Source organism: Nanorana parkeri, unplaced genomic scaffold (assembly GCF_000935625.1).
Source record: "Nanorana parkeri isolate BGI_ZX_2015 unplaced genomic scaffold, ASM93562v1 scaffold694, whole genome shotgun sequence".
Classification (NCBI taxonomy): domain Eukaryota; kingdom Metazoa; phylum Chordata; class Amphibia; order Anura; family Dicroglossidae; genus Nanorana; species Nanorana parkeri.
The window spans coordinates 256,276-277,362 of NW_017306962.1; the positions used below are offsets into that span (position 1 = coordinate 256,276).

At 41.9% G+C, this 21,087-nt stretch overlaps 1 protein-coding gene across 1 annotated transcript in view; it reads left to right on the forward strand.

Moving 5' to 3' along the window:
* LOC108792888 (tetraspanin-17) overlaps positions 1–19,194 on the forward strand; it is a 48,390-nt gene extending 29,196 nt beyond the window's left edge. Inside the window, exons 3-8 of the mRNA XM_018563770.1 lie at positions 8,088–8,234; positions 11,778–11,948; positions 12,241–12,366; positions 14,151–14,198; positions 16,249–16,365; positions 18,363–19,194. Of these exons, the coding sequence (XP_018419272.1) occupies positions 8,088–8,234; positions 11,778–11,948; positions 12,241–12,366; positions 14,151–14,198; positions 16,249–16,365; positions 18,363–18,428 (675 nt within the window). The 3' untranslated portion in view covers positions 18,429–19,194. The remainder of the gene's footprint in view (positions 1–8,087; positions 8,235–11,777; positions 11,949–12,240; positions 12,367–14,150; positions 14,199–16,248; positions 16,366–18,362) is intronic.
* Positions 19,195–21,087: the final 1,893 nt, after the last annotated feature.

Genomic DNA, 21,087 nt, shown 5'->3' on the forward strand with positions numbered 1-21,087 from the left:
CTAGTTTGCAATGAATAACATTTACAGAGTTTACTCAAAGTATGAAAGGCCTCTCCCTTTAAATGCACCATATTGTTGGCAAAAGCAGAAATAAAGTGCTGTGTGGTTGAAGATGTAGCAAATGTTCAGATTCACAAAGCGGTTGTCTGTGTTCATTGGCTAGTAACACTCTGATCCAGATCTATCAGATTAAAGGAGAACTGAGGAGTGAAAATCACTCATCCTCATAGTTCGAGCCGACGTGTTACAAAGAAACTGTCACACGTCGGCTCAATAGATCTTGAAGTGAGCGAACACATACCGTCGCTCACTCACTTCTCGATCATGTCCCTGCAGATAGGCGTGATTGTCACTCACTGCTCCCTGCAGGGATTCACCCCCTCCCCTGTCCGATCCTCCAGCGCTGACTGGCGGAACGGACGGGAGAGGGGGCGGGTACAGCTGGCTCTGCCTCTAGATAGGCAGAGCCAGCTGTCAATCATGCAGCTGGGTGGATTTCGGCAGTAATGTCGGGATCTGTCCCGGCTGCGGCGTCTCAGTATACGGGGAGCTGTAGCTCGCGGTATACGGAGCTTAGGGTAACGGGAGGACGCTAGTTTGCGTCCTCCCGTGACCCTGGGGAGAACTATGGGGAAAAGCACTGACCCCATAGTTCTCCTTTTATTGCCCATGTTTTTAACCCCTACCCCTGGTTTAGGGAATTATTACAACACCCTTCAGGTGTGTGGTGTGGGTTTTTTTTTTTTTCTTTTCACCATTTATGTTTTTACTAAGGAGATTTCCCTTCACTTCCTGATTAGTGATGGGCTCGGGCGTGTTCGCAGCTCCACATGCCGAGCCCCCCAGGAAGTTGACAGCGCGCAGCGCCAATCACAGGTACTGAGACGGTGAGGGAAAATGTCTCCAATTGATTGCAATGCCTGTTTCGTTGTTTCCGCAACACGTGTCCCCATTTGGAAGATTTCCTATTATTTTGGTAACAACTCAAAATTGTGCATTTTTTTTTTGCTTTTAGTACCTGAGACAATGGTCGCCAGTGTAAACAAAGTAAATCTTCCTAGTAGGATACTCAGCGGGACCACTGAGAGGGGTGGCGGCTGGGGTTTAGGTTCCTGAAACTGAAGGAAAAAACTGGCTTTAGATCTACTTTAATTCTTGCCAATATCAGGCACTGTATTGTAATAACTCTAAAATGATAATAAACATTAATTTCTATTTTCCAACATGGAAAATTCTCTGCAACCAGTCAGGGATCATTTCCTTTTTTCAGAGAAAAGAACATGATGCACATAGTGTTGGTTCCAAATGCCTGCTGTGTGCCGGAGAAAAGTCTCATGGTGGAAAACAATGAACAGTTTGAATTAGAACTTTTAACTTGCTTAAAGCAGAGCGAAGCCTAAAAACCACAAATTTAATCTATTGCAGCTTAACAGTCCTTTTAGATGTGGTGGCTGCATTAGTTTTCTACTCTTAAAGTGACCTTAAATAGTATCCCCCCCAATGCTGCTTTAAGGTCTTACCTTAAATGATGCCTCTTGACCCGATCATCTCCTTTCCTATGATTTTCAGGAGTCCCTCCAGCGCTGGTGCCGATCTCTGATCCAGCGCTGACTCCACTCTTTCTGGCACTTCCTGTCCCACGGAGTCTGTGCGGGTGCACGCTGCCTCCTTTGACTTACCTTGTGTCTCTCGGCTAAAGATCTGTACTGCGCATGCGCCCGCCCCGTGTTCCTTTGTGGCCGCCCGAGATTTTTCAGATCTTCAGACGGGAGTGTGTGGAAGAGACACAGGTAAGTTTTTTTTAAACCTTTTTTTGGTATGTTTTTGCATCATATATCTACTGCTTGCTAGCATTAGGTGTATGCAAAAACCCCTGAGGGTTTAATTGTCCTTTTTAAGCTCTTCTCTTCTCTTCTTTTTTTTTTTTTTTTAATACCGATACTAGTATCTGTACCGATACAGGGCATTTTCACGAGTACCTGTGCTCATGAAAATGCTCAAATACTAAAGGTCAATACCGGCCCTTTACATTTTTAAACAAGTTCGGCTGCCTGAGGTCCCGCGCTTGCTGGGGACCTCAGGCAGCTGTCTTTGACAGTGACAGTCTGGCCATACATTGCCTCCTCCTATTTCCCGGCGCCAACACAGCACCAAACAGCCCAACACCTGCCTGTACAGCCCCGGAGCCTGGAACCCACCTGCAGAGCCCTGGTGAGACCTGCACGCAGCCCTGTACAATGGCTGTTTAATCATGGATTGATGGGATCTTTAATTCTCTATTGCTGTATACTCAATGGTTATACAGCAATAGAGAATGGCCACCGGCTATAGAGGGCTACAAATCTCAGCAATCCATGATTGCTGGTTGCCATTCTCCATTGCTGTATAATCATGAATTGAGTTACAGGTCAGCATATTTATAAAGAAACTGCCCTAAAATCATTAGTCTGTGTTGTTTTAGAAAAAGTAACATGTCCCTTTTAAGAAAAAGTATCAGCAAATACCTGAGGCAAAATACTTGTACATGGTTTTTAAAATCTCTGGTGTGAGTTGACAGGATTTTTGTGGACTGAGTGGTCTTAGTTCTGCCCAGTGTGTTTGCTAAACTACTCAACCACTCCTACTCCACTCAACTCCTATGCTTCAACATAAAGGCATATCTGTAGTCCCAAGATAAGAACTGGAAAAGTCGTTTGAGATAACAGTGGAAGTGTGCAGGGGGTATGTGAACACTCCTAAATGTCTGATAAACAGAAAGTGCTTCTGATAGTATATTAAAGCGAGCAAATAAGAGAAGTTCTTTGTTTAGGGTTTACTTCCGCTTTGATTATCTCTTCAATTGATGGGCATTTAATAGTCAGATTAACTAGCTGCACATTGTTGATGCGACGGCCATCTTTGCACAACCACAAGGCGTTGTGTACTATACTAGTAAATATGTTTTATCACATTCACATTTTTTTCCCCTGATGAAGTAATATACACAGAGCAGAATAATGGGCTCATATAAAAACATTGTGTTATTCATTTTTTTTAAATGGTAGAGTTGCAGATGAGACCCGAAGGGTCTGTTTTTAATTGTAGTCAAAATACTAACAAGGTTATTCAGAAAATGGTGTAGAGTTTGGAGAAGGCAGGAGAAGTGAACAATCTAGGACAACATAGCTGATTTGTAAAAATTCCCCAATTCAGCTCACTTTCCAGTTCAGCTATTTTGTCCTACATTGTTCACTTCTCCTGCCTTCTCCAAACCCTTCACCCTTTTGTGACTAACCCTGCTAATGTCCTACATTCTAGTAATCAGTCCAAATTTCTGGTTGTAATGAACTGCTCGGACTCCGTGCCTCAAACTCCTTCAACCTAAATCTCCATCCGGCCCTTCAGTGTACCATAATCACGCGCACCCTGCTGTGGAATACATCTGTTCTCTTTAAATATTTGTAAATGCTAGGCAAATATATGACTTTGCTATTGTGTGGGAACCTGAGTTAGGTGAAGTCTAAGTTTGTGATATTGTGGAGAATGAAAAAAACAAAAAACCATCCCATTCACTTTGTGGAATACGGCTTCTGTTTAGTTTTAGATAGAATGTTTTATTGTGAGGAAATGAGCAATTTCTCCCAAAGTTTTCCACATTCTTGGCTTCAGTGGGAAACCGTTAATTGACCCATCTAGTTCATTACATTAGCAGCATGCTGTGTACATGGTATCTGTGGGATTTAGCTCTCTGCTTTCCGACATTATAAGACTCTTGATGGAGAAGATGCATTAAAGATGTAAGAAGCTGGATTGTTTAACTTTATTTGCAGATTCATAATGTCTTGTATTATAGATTAGGTTAAATAGTATTCGGAGATAAACCAGGCACAGTTTTTGTAGTTTACAGTGGAAAATCCTTTGACGATCTGCCACCATATGGTGAAATCAAATGCAGAAGTTGGGTTATTGGCCAGTGAAACTCCTTCAATAGCTTCCATTAATATGCTTCATCTGCATGGCAGCCTGCATTTGACATGGCAGTATCTTAAGTTGGACAACAACATGTAGCAATGACAAGTAAAGATGCATGTAATGATCTTTCACCTATGTGCATGGGCCTTAAGCTGGCCATACACTGCTCTATTTTTTGTTTTTCGTTCAACCTGGGCTGGATGAAAAAAATAGAGCAGATTCCTTTTATCAATGCTACGAGTGTGTTGATCAAAAAAATCCCCGCTGTCTCTTCTGTATTATGACAGCTGCCCTTGGCCGCTGTCAGAATATCCAAACAGAGCCGGCAGCTTATTGGCTGCCAGCTTTGTTCCTATGAAGATTTTCTGACCAGCTCTTTTGATCAGCTGATCGAAGGATGCCAGCCGAAAGGGTGCTAACAGCGGCACCCACTATGTGAATTTCGCCCGTTTCCTCAAGAACTGGCTGAAATTCGCACAGTGTATGGCCACCTTGAGGCCCCTTTCACATTAGCTGGCCAGTACAGGATCCGTGCAGGAATCCTCTCCTGATCAGAGCAATACTTCGCAGATGTCACCGCTGTGACATCCATGACCGTACAGATTTATTTCCTCCAGCTTGCGATGGAGGAAAAAACTGCATTTACCAGACCCCATGGCAGTCTATGGGGAATCTGATGTAAACAGACATGGGTCTGTGTTCATCAGATTACCCCTTGATCTAGCACAATCCGGTCCGTCGAAACGGAACACTGTTCTGTTTGTTTTTTCAGACCCGGCCGGAGCCAGGTTTAAATGGACACCCATTTGTTTACACACGGCTGCCCATAGACTTTCATTGGGCATCTGATCGGGTCCACCTGAAAAACTGAGGGACCGACCCTATCGGAGCAGCCGCGTAAAAGGGGCCTTAGACTTTTTTTTTTTTTTCTGTTCATAGACTATTTGGCTTCTTCTATTTCTAATTTGTATTAAGCTGACCTTATGGCTAAAGTGATCCTTTTTATGGGAAAATGTACAATCTTTCTATCGATGTCATCGTCTTCTTGCATGCACCTCCACTATGCACTGCATGTTTGAGCTACCAGTAATGGCCCATGTGGTTCGTCATGATGGACGCTTATAAAAAAGCGATCTGTGTACAATCCACTCCATTCTCTGCTCTAGTGACTGCAGCCTGAGATGAACATTTGCACCCCAGAAGCCACAGGGTTGCCTCATGTATTCTGCTGACATTCATATTGTTTGACCATCTGTTCCCATGATTGGCCTGCTACTCGCCCAGGGAAGGCTAAACAATACAAGAAAACCTTGTTTTGTCTGCATATTTTAATCCATAGTTCTTCTGCGCCCCCTGTTATTTGACCGGTCATGAATAAAGAATAAAGATATAAAGGTCAGAGACCATATCTCAAAGCATTAACAGAAAGGAAGTCTGGCATTAATCCAGAAACTTGCTTTTCATAGATTCTGTTCCAAAACTAACATTATAGACGCAGACATGATGTCCTGAAAGGGACAAGCCCCACTGTTTTTCTGCAGATAAAGAAAAATCTTTCCATGGATTTATAAACATTTAAACTTGTTTAGCACACATCTTATTATTGTGAAATATATAGAAATCTTGTTTTGTTGGCTGTTATAAAACCATGCTTTATTATAGGGGTCTGACTATGGTACAGTGTATTGCAGTTGCCATAAAGGTTCGGTCCTCCCAAAGCTGTCAAATTTTAGTAGATGCTGAAGGGTTAAAGCGTAATGGTAATGAAAAATCTGTATTTAAATGTAGAGCTCAAACTTATTTTATCAAAATAAATGTTGGAAACCTGTTGAGTTTTTATTTCTGTTTATGTCACAACTGGGAACTAGGGATGTCCCGATACTACTTTTTCAGACCAACTACTTTACCTCATGTATTTGCCGATACCAATTACCGATACTTTTTCTTAAAGGGACATGTGCCATTTTTTCTAAAACAACACAGACTGATGATTTTAGGGCAGTTTCTCACCAGGGCCAAATACACATACCACAGCAGAACACGTGTCCCTACAGCAGAACACATGTCCCTAAGGCAGAATAGTATTCTGCTTTGGAGACATGTATTCTGCTTTGGGGACATATGTTCTGCGAATACATGTCCCGAAACCAGAATTCCTCTCACTAGGCTGTGTGTCGATCTCACCCAGGCGACGTGGACATCTGCAGTGGCTTTGTGGGCACTCCACTTCACCGGCGATGCTGGGAACCGGCCTCCTCCACGTCCGGATCAGCTGCGCTGGGTCCCGGCCTCCTCCACATCCAGACCATCTCCGTCGCCTGTCCAGTCGACTATATCCGCTGCTGGGCCCCCCAATCTTCATCCATCTCCTGGCCCAGTTCTCCCCTGTCAGTGTGCGGCGGGAACCCCCAGCTTCTAGTCCTGGGGCGGCTGCTCCGGTAGTACCACCCCCAGGGGCTGTCCATGGCTCTGCCTGTGTCGGGACGGGGGAGGAGGAGATAAAGAACCGGACAGGCACTGCCATGGACAGCTAACTGCAGGTCCCCAGCAGGCTGCCAAGGTCCCCACAAGTGTGGGAACTCAGATGGCTGCTGCTGTTTAAAAATGTAAAGGGCCGGTATTGTCCTTAAGAATCAGGGCATTTTCACAAGTACATATACTTGTGAAAATGCCTTGTATCGGCCCGATACTGATAATAGTATCGGTATCAGGACATCCCTACTGGTAACCATTGTCACCTGTGCAGAAATGAGTAATCCATTTTTTTTGATCTGGAGGTGACAGGAAAGCTTCTAATAGTTAAAAGGTATACTCCCTAGCTTTGGTAGTATCTCTTCATACTTCCCGTTTTTTGTCTTTGGGACAATGAGTGAAGGGAAACGGGACACAGAAGACACAAAAAAAGGTGTGTATATAGTAGATATTATTAAATATATGAAGTTTGAAACCATTCCCTACCCTATCCAAAACTTTAAAAATGCAGTTCAGCTTAAAATTATTATTTTTAACTCCTTTCAATTGTTTTAATGTCAAAGTTCCATGTCAAACCACCTTATTGGTGGTTGTATCTCTTGGGAACTCTATTAGTGAGATCTCAGCACTTGAGGTCCTGGCCCTGCATACCTGCTGTGGCTATTATGAGGGGTTCCAACTCTCCATGTTTAGTTTTTAATTCATTTTAAGGCCTCATTCACATGGACCTGCACAATTTTACAGCTTGCACAAATGTGCACCAGAGGGGGGAGGGGGGGGGGTATCTGGTGTGTGCCGCTGCCTGTGCCGCTCAATGACAGAGGGCAGCTGCATGCAAGCCGGGCTGGACTTGCACATTCATACAGGTACGAATGCACACCCCTGGATGCAACTGTCTGCGTCCAGGGTCTTTCAAATATCTAAAATATGTAAGAAGCCAGGGGTCTTCCTGGCTCCACCTAATATTGCTCTTAAAGTGACATTAAAACCTCAGATTTTTTAACATAAAACGATACTGTAATGTGTGCCTTACTGAAATCCATGGTAGTTTCCCTTCTCTTTGCTGCTCTTCCTTTTAAATCTGTATCTGTTCTCATGCTGGGCAGAACTTCTGTTTTGCAGCAGACTGCCTTGTCTCTGAAATGGATACATGGTGTCTGTGTGCAGTTTCACAACCTGAGCCAGCACTACAGGAAGAGGCACTCAGCTGCAAAGGGAAGTTCTCCCCAAGCATGAGAAGACATGAGGATTTAAAAGGAAGAGCAGCAAAGAGAAGGGAAACTACCATGGATTAGAGTAAGGTACACATTACAGTATTGGTTTATGTTAAAAAATCTGAGGGTTTAATGTCACTTTAAATCGACTGACCCTTTACATGGACATCATATTTAACTTATTTTATGCTACTGTTGATTAGGAATATCAGCTCTGGACTACAAAACACCTCCTGCCATAGAGCAGGGATTATTAGGACTACGGAACATTGCTGTTTCTACAATAAGTGAACATTGTTGTCCTAGGACAGGAATTGCCACTGACAAAAAAACGTATGCAGCCGCCATATCTAAGGACTAAGTAAGCTGCAAAATATTACACTTTGGTTCTTAGTTTTAAATGATGTTTTCTATGCAGTGGTAACATTATGATTGTTTTTTTGTTCATAGGGGGTACTCTCCAACATCTCATCTATCACAGACCTGAGCGGATTGGACCCTGTGTGGCTTTTCATGGTGACCGGGACTATAATGTTTGTGCTGGGATTTGCAGGCTGCATTGGAGCTCTACGGGAGAACACCTCACTTCTGAAGTTTGTATGTGATATCGACACTCTCTTCTGTCCTTTCATGCTTGTCCTTATTCTTTTTTTAAAGTGCCTGAGGGAAGAGTTGTCTAAAGGTGGCCATATACTAGTCGAATTTCTTCTGAGTCCTGCTGACTCTGCCAACATTTAAGCAGTGTGTGGCCCAGTCAGCAAAAAGCAGTGACTGCAGCCAATTAACTGTAATCACTGTTAATGTATTTCGTCAGCGGCACACCCACCACTGTTAGAATACAATAGCCCAGGGTGGGGGGAGATCCCCTCATCCCCTCTGTTATGGATGGGGAAGAACAGAGAGGTTTATTTTCATTCAGCCATGTAACAGAAATTTAGTATATGGCCAACTTTTATAGTGGCCATAGACAGTCAGGTTTCTTGCCAGTACCAGTGGGTTGGAAAATTATGAAGTGAGGAAAACCATTAATATGAACAGAGGTTGTAATGCTACTTTAAGCATGGCTCACAGTTAGCATACTGTTTTTGCACTTCAAGAGGGCGAGAAGCACCTTGGGAAGTCAGAGCCACACATAACTGCACTAGAAGATTGAACAGTCTGTTGGCAAATTTCCCAGTACAGTGTGAAGGATACAAGCAGTACTGCACTGTTGCCAGGCAAGTACCACAGCAGAGGGTCCCAGCATTTCTTCCCATCATGCAAGCAAAAACAGACTTTTTCTATCTAGCTGCACTTGATAAGTGAAGCCCATGCATGTCCTGTTCTGTTAGTTAATGCTGATGGAATGGAAATTGCTGGCCAGGAAATTCTGTAGTATGGAGCTGCTGTCAATCAAATCACTCAGGAGCACGGGAGTGGCTTCTTTGCTGACTGTGGATGTCAGTGTAAGGAACATGTACAGATGTAGTCCTGTCTGGGTTTACACACAACAAGGTGACAACACTGGGTCTATTGGAAGACCCTGCAAGGCAGCATTGTTTTCCTGTGAGGAATGCTGCTGCATTTATTTTTATTGCTCAAAATTCAGTGCAAAACAGGAGCATCAATCAATTGAAAAATGGTTACTTAGGTGCATTTCGAAAAAATAAATGTCCATCAAGTTCAGTTACTAGAAATAAATAAAAGAAACGCCTACATCCACAATCCCCTAAATCCCCAGTTGAACCAGAGGGAATCAAAAATCATGTCCTATTTTTTGCTGCAACAGGGAAAATAATTTTCTTGATTCCCCCTAGGGCATTTAGATACACGCTGGATCAACCCTCTATTGTGCTGTTACTTATAAATATTAATTGCTAGTTATTTTCTGTGCATTTAGAAACACATCCAGTTGTTACTCATACATAGTTAGATTTAAAAAGTCAATAAAATCTCTGCACCATAATAGTGTATGTCCCTGACTCCACTTCTTAGGTATGCATGTGTTCTCTGTGAGAAATAGTCATGAATTATGAATCTGTCATATACAATTTCAAACACACAAAATGGTCTCCAATTCTTTGATTAAATGAGGCAGTCTGGCTTGCATTAGAGGGCAGATTCTTTCAGTAACTTTCTATGTTGGCTTACATCAGCCAGTCAAGTCCTTCTCCTTTTATTATAAGAAACCTTTTTGTATGTGCTCATTCTGATAAATGTCTTTTATCAGACGCATTGATTTTAAGGCCTATATTTTGGGAATTGAGTAACATGCAGTGGGGTGTTTGATGTTGGAGTGCCATTTGGCAGAGTAATGGAGTGATGGGTTATCTTTACTTGGATTGTAGGGTGTGGCAGCTTCTAGGGCACTTACCACCACACCTAATCACAGGTTCTAATAAACTACAGTTTTTCATAAAAAGACCTAAACAATACCATTATTATTATTATTATTATTATACAGGATTTATATAGCGCCAACAGTTTGCTCAGCGCTTTACAATATAAGGAAGACATTACAATCGCAATACAATTCAAGACATGATGGTAAGGTGGGCCCCGCCTCTGAGGACTTACAATCTAAAAGGGAGGGAGAATTGATACATGAAGAGGTAGCTGTGTGGGGATGAATTGATTGAGAACGTGGTGGTTCAGTGGTTAGGTTGAGGTGGGATACCATAGATTTAGCCCAACAAGATCATGTTGTGCAGTAGGGCAGATTTTTTCCTTATGATAGTAACTGTTGAGTGTTTGCCAAATTCTTCCTAGAAAGTGCCACTATATGTAAAATACCCTTGGAAACCCATACAGTACCCTCAAATGTAAATACATATAAGGCATAATGTTTTTTATATTAATCTTTTATAAGGTTGAACTAAGGTTTTTCATTGGAAAAGCTGTAGCACTGTGTTCCCTTGCACGTGACTGAAATTCTACTATGGGTACATCTACTGCAGGCTGAGGAACTCTGTACTAGGGGAGGCAGGATGGACAGGAGAAGGCTTTTTCTTCTGTGGAGGAGTCTAAAGTACTCATGTTCAAGGAAACAAGATTGATGCGTTTACTCATTTGTGGCTTTGCCAGAAATATATGCACCTAAGGCATGTCTCATGGATTGTTTTCTCCGTAACAATAAACCATGTCTGAAACAGATACTGCATGGTTATAAGAAACAAAAGTTATAGAGATAGAAACCCTTCAGGCACATTGTAAGATTCACTATAAAATTGTTAACTTTTTCAAAAACTCTTCTATAATCTATTTATTTTTAAGAAGCTGCAGGATAAAAATACAGAAGTAAAAATTGCAATACTCAGACAACAAGGAAAATGTGCAAATTGTAAAAGAAAGCAAATAAAGGCAGAAACGTAAGCAATTGATTCTGCAGTCATTAGAGGCCTGCACTAACAGAGGATACTACTAAACCTGGGTAAAAAAAAAAAATATATATACCAGAAACATGAAATGGAACCTCTTTTATACTGTATCGGTAAATAAAAATGAAAAACAATGCAGTGCATTTCCCCATATTTTGTCTCTTTAGGGCCCAATCATACTGGATCCATTGCGTTGCAATACATTTTCAATGGATGTTAATGTAAGGGCACCAAAAAATTTAAAGGGTGTGAAAGGGGCCAGTTCACACCTTTTCGGTTCCGTTGCGTTGTGCTGAAAAAAAAGTAAAAACATCGTAACTCAGTATGGAGATGAGGGAAGAAGTATTCTGTAGTTCAGCAGGGGAGACCTGGGCAGGGCTGACAACACTGCTTGGGATTTCTGTGCATCAGAGGAAGCATTCAACAGGTGCAATTTAGGAGCACACTGAATTTTTGTCAGTCCTGAGACAAAATATGGGGAAATGTGCATGCATTACAAAGTGATGTATCTGTTGTATTATGAAGTAGTGGTGGTTGTGGTGGTTTAATGGATACTAATAAATATTCATAATTTAGTAGTGGTGGTAGTTTAATGAATACTAATAAATATTAATAATCTAGTAAATTAGTGAATTATTATCATTCGCTTACTAGATTTTACATTTTTTATTTTGGAGACTAAAAATATCTAGCTAGTGACGTACAGTACAAAGCTTTGAATTCCGACTAACCCTGGTGACCAGGTCCCCGTTTGATAGTCTATTTATTTATTTCTCTTCTGCAGTTCTCGGTCTTCCTGGGGCTGATCTTTTTCCTAGAGCTGACTGCAGGGATCCTGGCCTTTGTGTTTAAGGACTGGATCAAAGATCAACTCAACTTCTTTATTAACAACAATGTGAAGGCATATCGCGATGATATAGACCTGCAAAACCTCATTGATTTTGCTCAGGAATATGTAAGCACGAATCTGTTATTTGTAGTTTGTCAGTGCCTGTCCGAGCTTCTTGCTGCATAGTGTTTCCCGCGCTTGTTTTTCATTTTGAATGCTGTGCTTTCCGTATTCATGTAGTTCAACACCGTGCCTCTGCTGTCCTCTAGTGTAAACGCTGAGGACATTCACTTTTGTAGAAGCTTTGTTTATAAATGTGTATCATTTCACACCCTTTATATGATGGATGGAAGCATGTAAGCATTTTATAGAATTGGACAACTAATGAACTTTGCTTTTTTTGTTTTTACTCTCAAAGTGGTCTTGCTGTGGTGCTCATGGACCTAATGACTGGAACCTCAATATTTACTTTAATTGCACAGACTCTAATCCAAGCAGAGAGCGTTGTGGAGTCCCATTTTCCTGCTGTGTGAAGGACCCTGCAGTAAGAAGCTTCATTTACCCTATTTCCATTATTTTTTTTGTTTTTTTTGTTTATGTATTGCTCTCTGTTCTCCATAATTTTCAGCTGTCATTTTATGGTCCATTAATAAAATGCGGGATGTGGTGTGAAGCCTCTGATGCCCAGAGGAGTTCTCTGCTTGGTGCAGCAGAGAAAGGTTAGTGATTAAAGAATGTCATTTGACTTTTACAGGTCACGTGGCTGGGCCCTCCTTCCAGTTTTGTTTCCCACACTGCATTCATTCGGTTCAATTGCTTTCTGCGGACTCCTAAAGCCGGTAGAACGCAGTGCACATTTATAAAGAACATTGCTGTGCTTTATAACAGTAGTTTGCAAATTAACAACAAAACTAAAGGTTCCATCTGTGAAGCATTTGTGCAAGTATATTTGTGTAGACCTGCATATTTGGTACCCTAGGGCCTTGACTGCTTAAAATCCATTGAGGGACCAGTGGATTCCAAGTTGTATTAGGCAATTTTTAAAGAACGTCTGTGATGTAAAACTTCAAATGAAATTGCGCCATGATAAACTAAAACACTGTAAATGAATAATTTGCTTAAATAGAAGAATTATGACCTGAGAGTTCATTGACAATGGGGCCAATCGCCTGAGTCTCACAAATGCCTCTGTGCTGTGGGAGAGGGATGCTGTATAATACGATGACAGTTGCCTCCAGCCGCAACTGTCTGCAAGTAAAGGCATAGGCTGGGCACCTCTGAATGCACACTGTTTGGTTCCAGATGCGATCGTCTGCAGACAATTTTTGCCTGCGTGATTACTTGTGAACAGCCTGCCAACAGCTGTGGGCTATTGTGTTTTATACAGCGCCTCCCGCTGGCAGCAGATCGCATGAACCTCACCGAGGAGTTTGTGAGACTCATTGGACTGACCCTACTCTCGGGTGTGAATGGGGACTAAACAGCTGGAGGAAGTCATGACTCATTCAAACTTTGTAGCAAGTCGCAAGGTGAGGGTCTGCTCTGTGCCGAACATGTGTAAACCTAGCCAATAACTGCACAGGCACCAGGATTCACAGGATTGTATTTTCTGAGCCAGCATCTTCATCCACAAAATAGATCCTGGCCCTGGAGGATGCCTGAACGAAGATGGCAGTGTTCTTCTGGAGAGAAAAGCAGAGAAAGACATTGTTAGGGGGAGTACTGTGATCTCTGTGAGCCCTAATAAACGCCTGTTAAATATGTGTTACACATTACTTGGCATGCATCCACCTAACAGCCGAAAGTATATCTGATGTTAATCCCACCCTAATCTTCTTCCAAAATATCTTAAAATTGTTATGCAGTCAAGCAGGGAACCTTCCTAAGGATAAAACTGTTTTTAGAGCGGATGGCTATCTCCTGGCTTTGGTAGTATCTCCTCATACTTCCTGCTGTGTCTTTGTGACAATAGGTGAAGGGAAATCTGCCTGGCAGGACACAGAAGGCACAAAAAAGTGGGTGTCTGTATAATAAATAAAAAAACTACGGCAGTGACCTAGCTTCCCTAGCGTATACTTTTCTGCAGAGCTACAGGTGCAATGGAAGCTGTCTGCATTTGTGTATATTGTAGGATATTGTGTACGTAAATGGTGGTTAGATGTGAATACCACAAGAGACAGTGCTCTGTGAAAGCCTTGATTCCTATCAAGCTTCCTTCTTAAGAGGAACTTTATCAGTATCTCAGATCTTATTCAGTGCTTATTCCCTGTGGGCTAGTAGTTATAGCAAGCTGTGTTTCTAAAATGAGTCATCTCTCTCTTCCCACAGGAGGACGTTCCCAACACTCAGTGTGGATACGATGTGAGGATGAAACTGGTAAGGCTGGTTCTTAGTAGCACCTTTTTGTCACTGCCGTGATAAATTGGAAGCGTGCTTGGAGCTTGGAATGATTTCAAACTTTTAGTTATTGGATTGAATGGCCAAGTTTTTTAAAAATAATTCAGATTTTTTTTATCTAACATACTTTGTGATCTCTGCAGTTCTTTTAACTTGTAATTAAATCAAGATGGTAGAAGTGCATAAATCTTGGAGGTACGTATGATCAATGAGTTGGCAAAAGCTCATTAGGTTCAGACCTGCACATTCTTAGGCCAAATTAGTTAGTTATTGGCCTTTCCTACCAGGTTAAAGCTGGCCATACACCTTACAATTATCTTCAGATTTTCTGTGGTCAGATGGAAAAGGTCTACACTTAACTGTGTGGATGGAGTAACCTCCACCTGGGCCAATCTGTTGCACTATTTCCATCTGACCACAGAAAGTCTGCAGATAATTGTAAGGTGTATGGGCACCTTTTAGACTGGAAACTAGGGATGCACCGATATATCGGCCCGAAAATGGCACTTTTGGCATAATGCCGAAACTGCCATTTTCTGGCCGATACAGTGGTGCATCTATTCTCTCTCTCCTCCCCACTGGGTGCTGGACTTTTGTCTTGCGATGCTTGTAAGGTAATAAAAAAAACATACCATCTGCCTATCTTGGACAGGCAGATCGTACTTGCGATGACCTGAGGGTCGAGCTTCCGATGACCGCAATGCCGAACGGGCAGTGTGCGCTTGCGCACACCGGCCCGTCTGGCTTTTATCTTACGAACATGCTACACACCCGCCGAACATGTTCCTAAGATAAAAGTCGTGCGACCTTACAGTAGTAGAGCCCGGGAGCACGGCGGGGGTTCCGGCGGGGGGGCGGCCCCTTCTTCGGGACACAGAAGCGATCTGGCTACAGGTAAGTCACCAGAATCGCTTCTGTTGTAAAGCCGACAGTCGGCTTTACAAGTTTAAACAGACTCCCGGCGGCTATTGTCTGTTTAAACAGCCCCAATGCTGGCGAAGTACACTGTACGTCGTCAGTCATGAAGGGGTTAAAGACTGGACTGTCAGCTGAAAATCTGGGTCTGAACGTGCGAATTGTGGCCGTCAGCTACCAGTCAATGTTAGGGCAGAACGGAGAGTGGCAAGACTGGTACAAGACAATAGAAGGGCAACAGTGCATCAAATGACTGCAGATCTTAATCAGGGATCCTCTCAAATGATCTCTGAACACCCTGTACGCCGTACACTGCATCGCATGGGATGTGGAAGCCGAAGGGCGGTTCGAACACCTTTGCTGTCTGCAGTTAACAGGATAAAACGTCTCCAATTCGCACAGGAACACAAGGATTGGACAGTCAAGCATTGGAAAAAAGTCATGCGGTCTGATGAATCACGTTTCCAGTTTTTTAAACATGAAAGCTGACCTTGACCATTCAGGACACGTTCCCTTTAATGCCCTCCTCCCCATCAGCACATACTCTCCTTTCCTATACTACCCAATTATGCTTTTTGACTGGCAGACATGAGAAAACAAAACTCTGTGTAAGCTCCACATTTTCCTTAATTGGAGCTTGCACAGAGTTAAGGATTCTCCTCCTGTCCCCATGTGATGAACAGTCACCAAGAGCCAGTGCTGTTAAGAGAGGAAGGAAACTGCATGAAGCTCTTAGGAAGACAGGATTTTTTTCTTTCCTGGTAGCTAGATGGAGCTGCGGGGAAGTGAAGGGAAGGGAAGTATGTTCAACTCTGCAGGGTAAAAGGTTTGCAACAAAGATGCAGATTGCTGTGTACTGTATATACTCAACCTTCTCACACAACCTAAAACCCTGTTGTGAGATCTCTGTGCTTTTACATTTTTGAGTCTGCATGCCTGCTGTGGCCATTTTGAGGGAGTTCCCACTCTCTCCTATACATATTGACTTCTTCCTCAAGAAAAGGAAGTACTGATATGCTGCATTTGGTAATTTCATTACCAGTTTATTGAATGTTGCTGGTTTTCTAACTAATTTTGCATGTTTCTTTTATGATTGTATTTTCCTTGTGAACAGGAGCTGGAGCAGCAGAGTTATATTTACACCAAGGGATGTGTGGGACAGTTTGAGAAGTGGCTACAAGACAATTTAATAATAGTGGCTGCAGTTTTCGTGGCAGTTGCATTACTTCAGGTCTGTATTTCCTTTTACTTCCTAACTATATTCTGCTGAAAGATGTCTACAATTTCTTGTGTAAATTGCAAGTCATTTATAAATAATGGAGACATACTGTTGACACGTAAGCTTCTTAAAATGTATATTCACATTAATGGCTGTGTTACTTTATCAAGAATGTTTGTGTTTAGTTATCTGCTGCCCTCTACTGGATCAAGTTCTCATTGTAGTTAAATGACTAATGTCCGGGGGGAAAAAAAGGAGGGGTGTGTGAGCGCACTGAAAAGGGGAGTGGTTGGGCGGGCGGTTGCATTATACAGGTTTTGCAGCTGTTTATAAATACCTTTCCGTCTGTTCACCTCTTAAAACCATTTTGAATTAAAGTAAAACTATGGTAAGCACCCTGGCAGGTTTCTTGGCCCCTTTCACAGTTCATTTGTTGGGCAGTTTCCTCTGCATACTTCTGTATATAAAAGCGTTTGAAATGGACACATAATCGGTATTTTAAACATTAATACTGTCATTCTAGGTTAACTTCCATTTGTTTTCAGAATACAATGAGGGGAATTTATCAAAACTGGAGCAGACAAAATCTGGTGCACTTGTCCTTGGCAACCAATCGGCTTCTCTCTTTCATTTTCAAATCATCATGCAACAAACTGAAGGTAGAAGCCGATTGCTTGCCCTGGACAACTGCTCCAGATTCTGTCTGCTCCCAGTTTTGATACATTTCCCTCAATATGTTTGAAGTACTGATCCTATACCTTCAGGCAAACAGTTGAATATTTGAAATGCACATGGGAAGTAGATATTCTATACAGCCAGTCTTGGGATTCACACATACCTGCACTCTGTATAGCCATGAGGATTATTCCTTGCTCAGTTTTACAGCCTCCTTTTTATCACCTGCCTGGCTATCTTTAATTGGCTGTATAGGCTGTGTGAGGCCAGGTTCACACCATTTTCCAGATCAGATCTGGAACGTGGTGCATTGCATTTTGTTGCAATGTTTTTGCATTCCTGCTCTGTTTGTTTTTTTTGTTAAACTTAAAATGGGCTTACAGGTGCGTTCCAGTGCTTTACATTACTGTCCAATGAGTAGCACAGGGTGTGCTAACCCATATGGGGTTCATTGTATACTTTACAGGGCCAGGGTGCTCTGCTCTATTAGCTTAAGGGCTCCGCTGGCTTAGAAGTACCCATCCAGCCATAACTTAAATGCTAGTTTCAGTCTTCAGTTTCTAAAGCCAGGATATCACAATTATTGGAGATGGGAACGCATGCTCACATCTTTGAGAGTTCGCTACTTGAATGTTTGTATGTAGGGGACTTACTGTAGTTAAAATAACTGATGGATACAATGCTGAACCTCTTGCAAACACTAATTGTTAGATCTTATCCAAGTTCCAGCTTGAAATGTACATCAATATATACAGGGGGAATATGTGACTTGGTCTCCCTGGAGTTCTTATTTTGTTGTGGAGAAAGCAACGAGGATTAAAATATCAGTGTTATAAAGCAGAGCTGCAAGCTCCAGTTGGGAGATCTTTGAATCCTGCAAGCAATATGTGGAAGAAGAGTTTGAGTTAACCAATTAGAACAGGGCTCAAAATTTCCACTGGCCAAATGCGAGCAGGCGAGCGGAAATTCCTGTCAGGCTTGCGGTCGCAGATCGCGTACCTGACTCGTGGGAGCAGCTGCTCCTGCTGGTCTGTCTCCCTTCCTTCCTTTCGGCCGGAGCTCTTCACTGAGCTCCGGGTCGAAAACGGAGTGATTAGTAATGTCTGCAGAACTTGCTAATCACACCAGATCACCAGGGATCTGCCTGCTCGCCTCTTACCTGCAGAAAGACAAGCAGGTGAGTGGGCTTCCTTGTATTATGTTACATTGTGGGGGCAAGGGAAAACTTGAAATTTTGACCCCTGAATTAGAATATAGTTTTGGGTAGCTTGTCCTTCATTTTGAAACTACGAAATACAGAAATTTTACTTAAATTCTTTTGTCCTGTGTTTCAGATATTTGGAATCTGCTTGGCTCAGAATCTAGTTAGCGACATAAGAGCTGTGAAGGCAAACTGGTGACACATTGCCCTGAATGTCCCGAGCCCTTTGGACTCTGTAGCCTACTTTTACAGGACTGCATCGTAACATCAGAAACTACTCGGCATGAACTGATACTGGAATACCTCCCTGTACTTCATAGTATTTCTCGGAATATTCTCGACTGTGGATGAGGCGATTTAAATGCAGTGTGTGTTCCGTCCTGCTGATTTGGGGAACAGACGTTTATCTGTGCAACAAGACCCACATCAGCCCAAGCTTCCTTCCCTCCCTGGAGGGGCCGGCATTGGAAGCAAAGATGTAATATATGTGCATGTATGATTCAGAAAGGGCAGTGTGACAGTGATTTATATTTATAAATATATTATATATATCTATATAACAAACAGGAGAGACTGCACATCAGTTGGACTTGTTTTCTAAGCCATGAATCTGGAAGGAACTACTTCTCGTAAAAACTGCTTCCAGGATGGTGTGGAGTGCTCACCTCTGAACCCTGTATTGTCAAACACTGGAGCCGTCGCAGCTTTATGGTTTGGTATTAATCATTCAATAGAGCTGCCAATGTGATTTTTGTATGGAATTGGGAAGGGGTGGGGGGTCATTTGTGTATTGATTTCTTTGTACTGGGACATGTATGCCTTTGCAACTGGTTACATTAGAATCACTTTATCTGACTGTAAACAAAGCAAAGTATAGGTTGGGTATCCCAACAGCACTGGAGGGGGATGCCATACCATAGAACCTTCATGCCAGATGTGAAGTGTGGTTTTGGATTTTTTTTTTAATTCTCTGTCACTGATGCTTTGGTAGCTTTTGCCCTTTAATAACCTGATTAGCATCAGCGTTCATATTTAGTTTTTCTTTTTATATGCTCAACTAACAGCCTTGGTTTCCCCTTAATATGATTGCAAGGGTTTGCATTCTATATGAACATTTATTGCGGTCCTAATGACAACATTGTTTACACATTTTTTTTTTTTTACCTTTTATAACTGCCAACTGTCATTTCACTCTCTTTTATGCAAAGCCTTGATGTCTATGTACATTAAAATGAGCTAGTTGATTGTATTAGACAAACCTCTAGCCCTTTTTATATCCTTGGATATGTAGGTAGAATTTTTGTTCATGGTTTCTTTTTTTTTTATATATATCTATAATAGTTAACCCTTGTATGCTTTTGTGTAGCTGGGCAACTTTTATATCCCACATGATGCTTTCCAGCTAACAGAGTACATCTTGTTTCTGAAAAAGCCAGTGACTCCAGGAAATTGGGCTTGTGCAGCAAGAGTAGATACAGAACAGCAAATGTCTCTTTTTACTTGTGTATCTTCTTCTCCTTTTTTTTCTGTTTTTCTCATAGTCCCGACTCTCTGTTGAGCCATATAGAAAAAAATAATCATTCCATACCTTGAGGTTACATTCCATGTATGATCACTAAAAGTACAATGACCAAGATAGTCTATTTTATTTTATGCCGCCTTTTTACATGTACCCAACCATACTTTTTTTATAAAATGTCCAAATGTAATTGTGCAGAATTCATTTCTACTTTTTGTTTCAGATTTGTACCCATCCATGTCAAGGGTTGTCATCTATGTTTTTCTGAATGAAAGATTTATTCCATATTTATGGGGACATGAGATCCCTCAAGTTCAGAAATGTACAATTACAACGTTTCTGTGCTAGATATAAATACTCTTAATACATAAATTAGGTATAAACAAGGTGAGGTTTTACAGCAAGTTTTGAACTGAAGCTCAGAGCTGCTGTAGATTGTACTAGGATGGTTTTACAAACCGTGGCAGTAGCCATTTAGTGGAGTGTAGACTTGTAATCCTCTAGGAACAGCGCCATAGGGCCCTAAAAGACATTGCGGAGTCAAACTGCATTTCCTGGCAGGACTGCCATTTTGTAAGCTGTAACCATGTTCTCCACTTCGTGTGGTTGACATGAACGTATTTAGACAATATGCACAATTAGAATGGCATGAAGGCCTTTTTCATGATCTACCCATCTTGCAATCCATTAATAATGTTTTGCAAATTAAACATAAGCAAGTGATTCAAACACTGCACTCTTGTGGCTACTACTCTTAAAGTGACATTAAAACCTCAGATTTTTTAACATAAAACAATACTGTAATGTGCGCATTACTGTAATTCATGGTTGTTTCCCTTCTCTTTGCTGCTCTTCCTTTTAAATCTGTATCTGTTCTCATGCTGGGCAGAACTTCTGTTTTGCAGCAGGCTGCCTTGTCTCAGCAATGGATACACGGTGTCTGTGTATACATTTGTATAGGCTTGTAACCTGAGCCAGCACTACAGGAAGAGGCCCTGAGCTGAAAAGGGAAGTTCTCCCCAAGCATGAGAAGACATGAGGATTTAAAAGGAAGAGCAGCAAAGAGAAGGGAAACTACCATGGATTACAGTAAGGTACACATTACAGTATTGGTTTATGTTAAAAAATCTGAGGGTTTAATGTCACTTTAAACTAGGAATGGCTTGCCATAGGGAAGGTTCCACTTGTGTATTGGCATTTAAAGCGACACTAAACTCAAGTACCTTTAACTATTCTTACAAATGTATCCTATTTGTGTATCACTCGGCTGTAGATCCTCAAATCATCTCTGAATTGGTGCTGACACTGTCCCTCATTCTGGAGGGTGGTTACTTTTGTT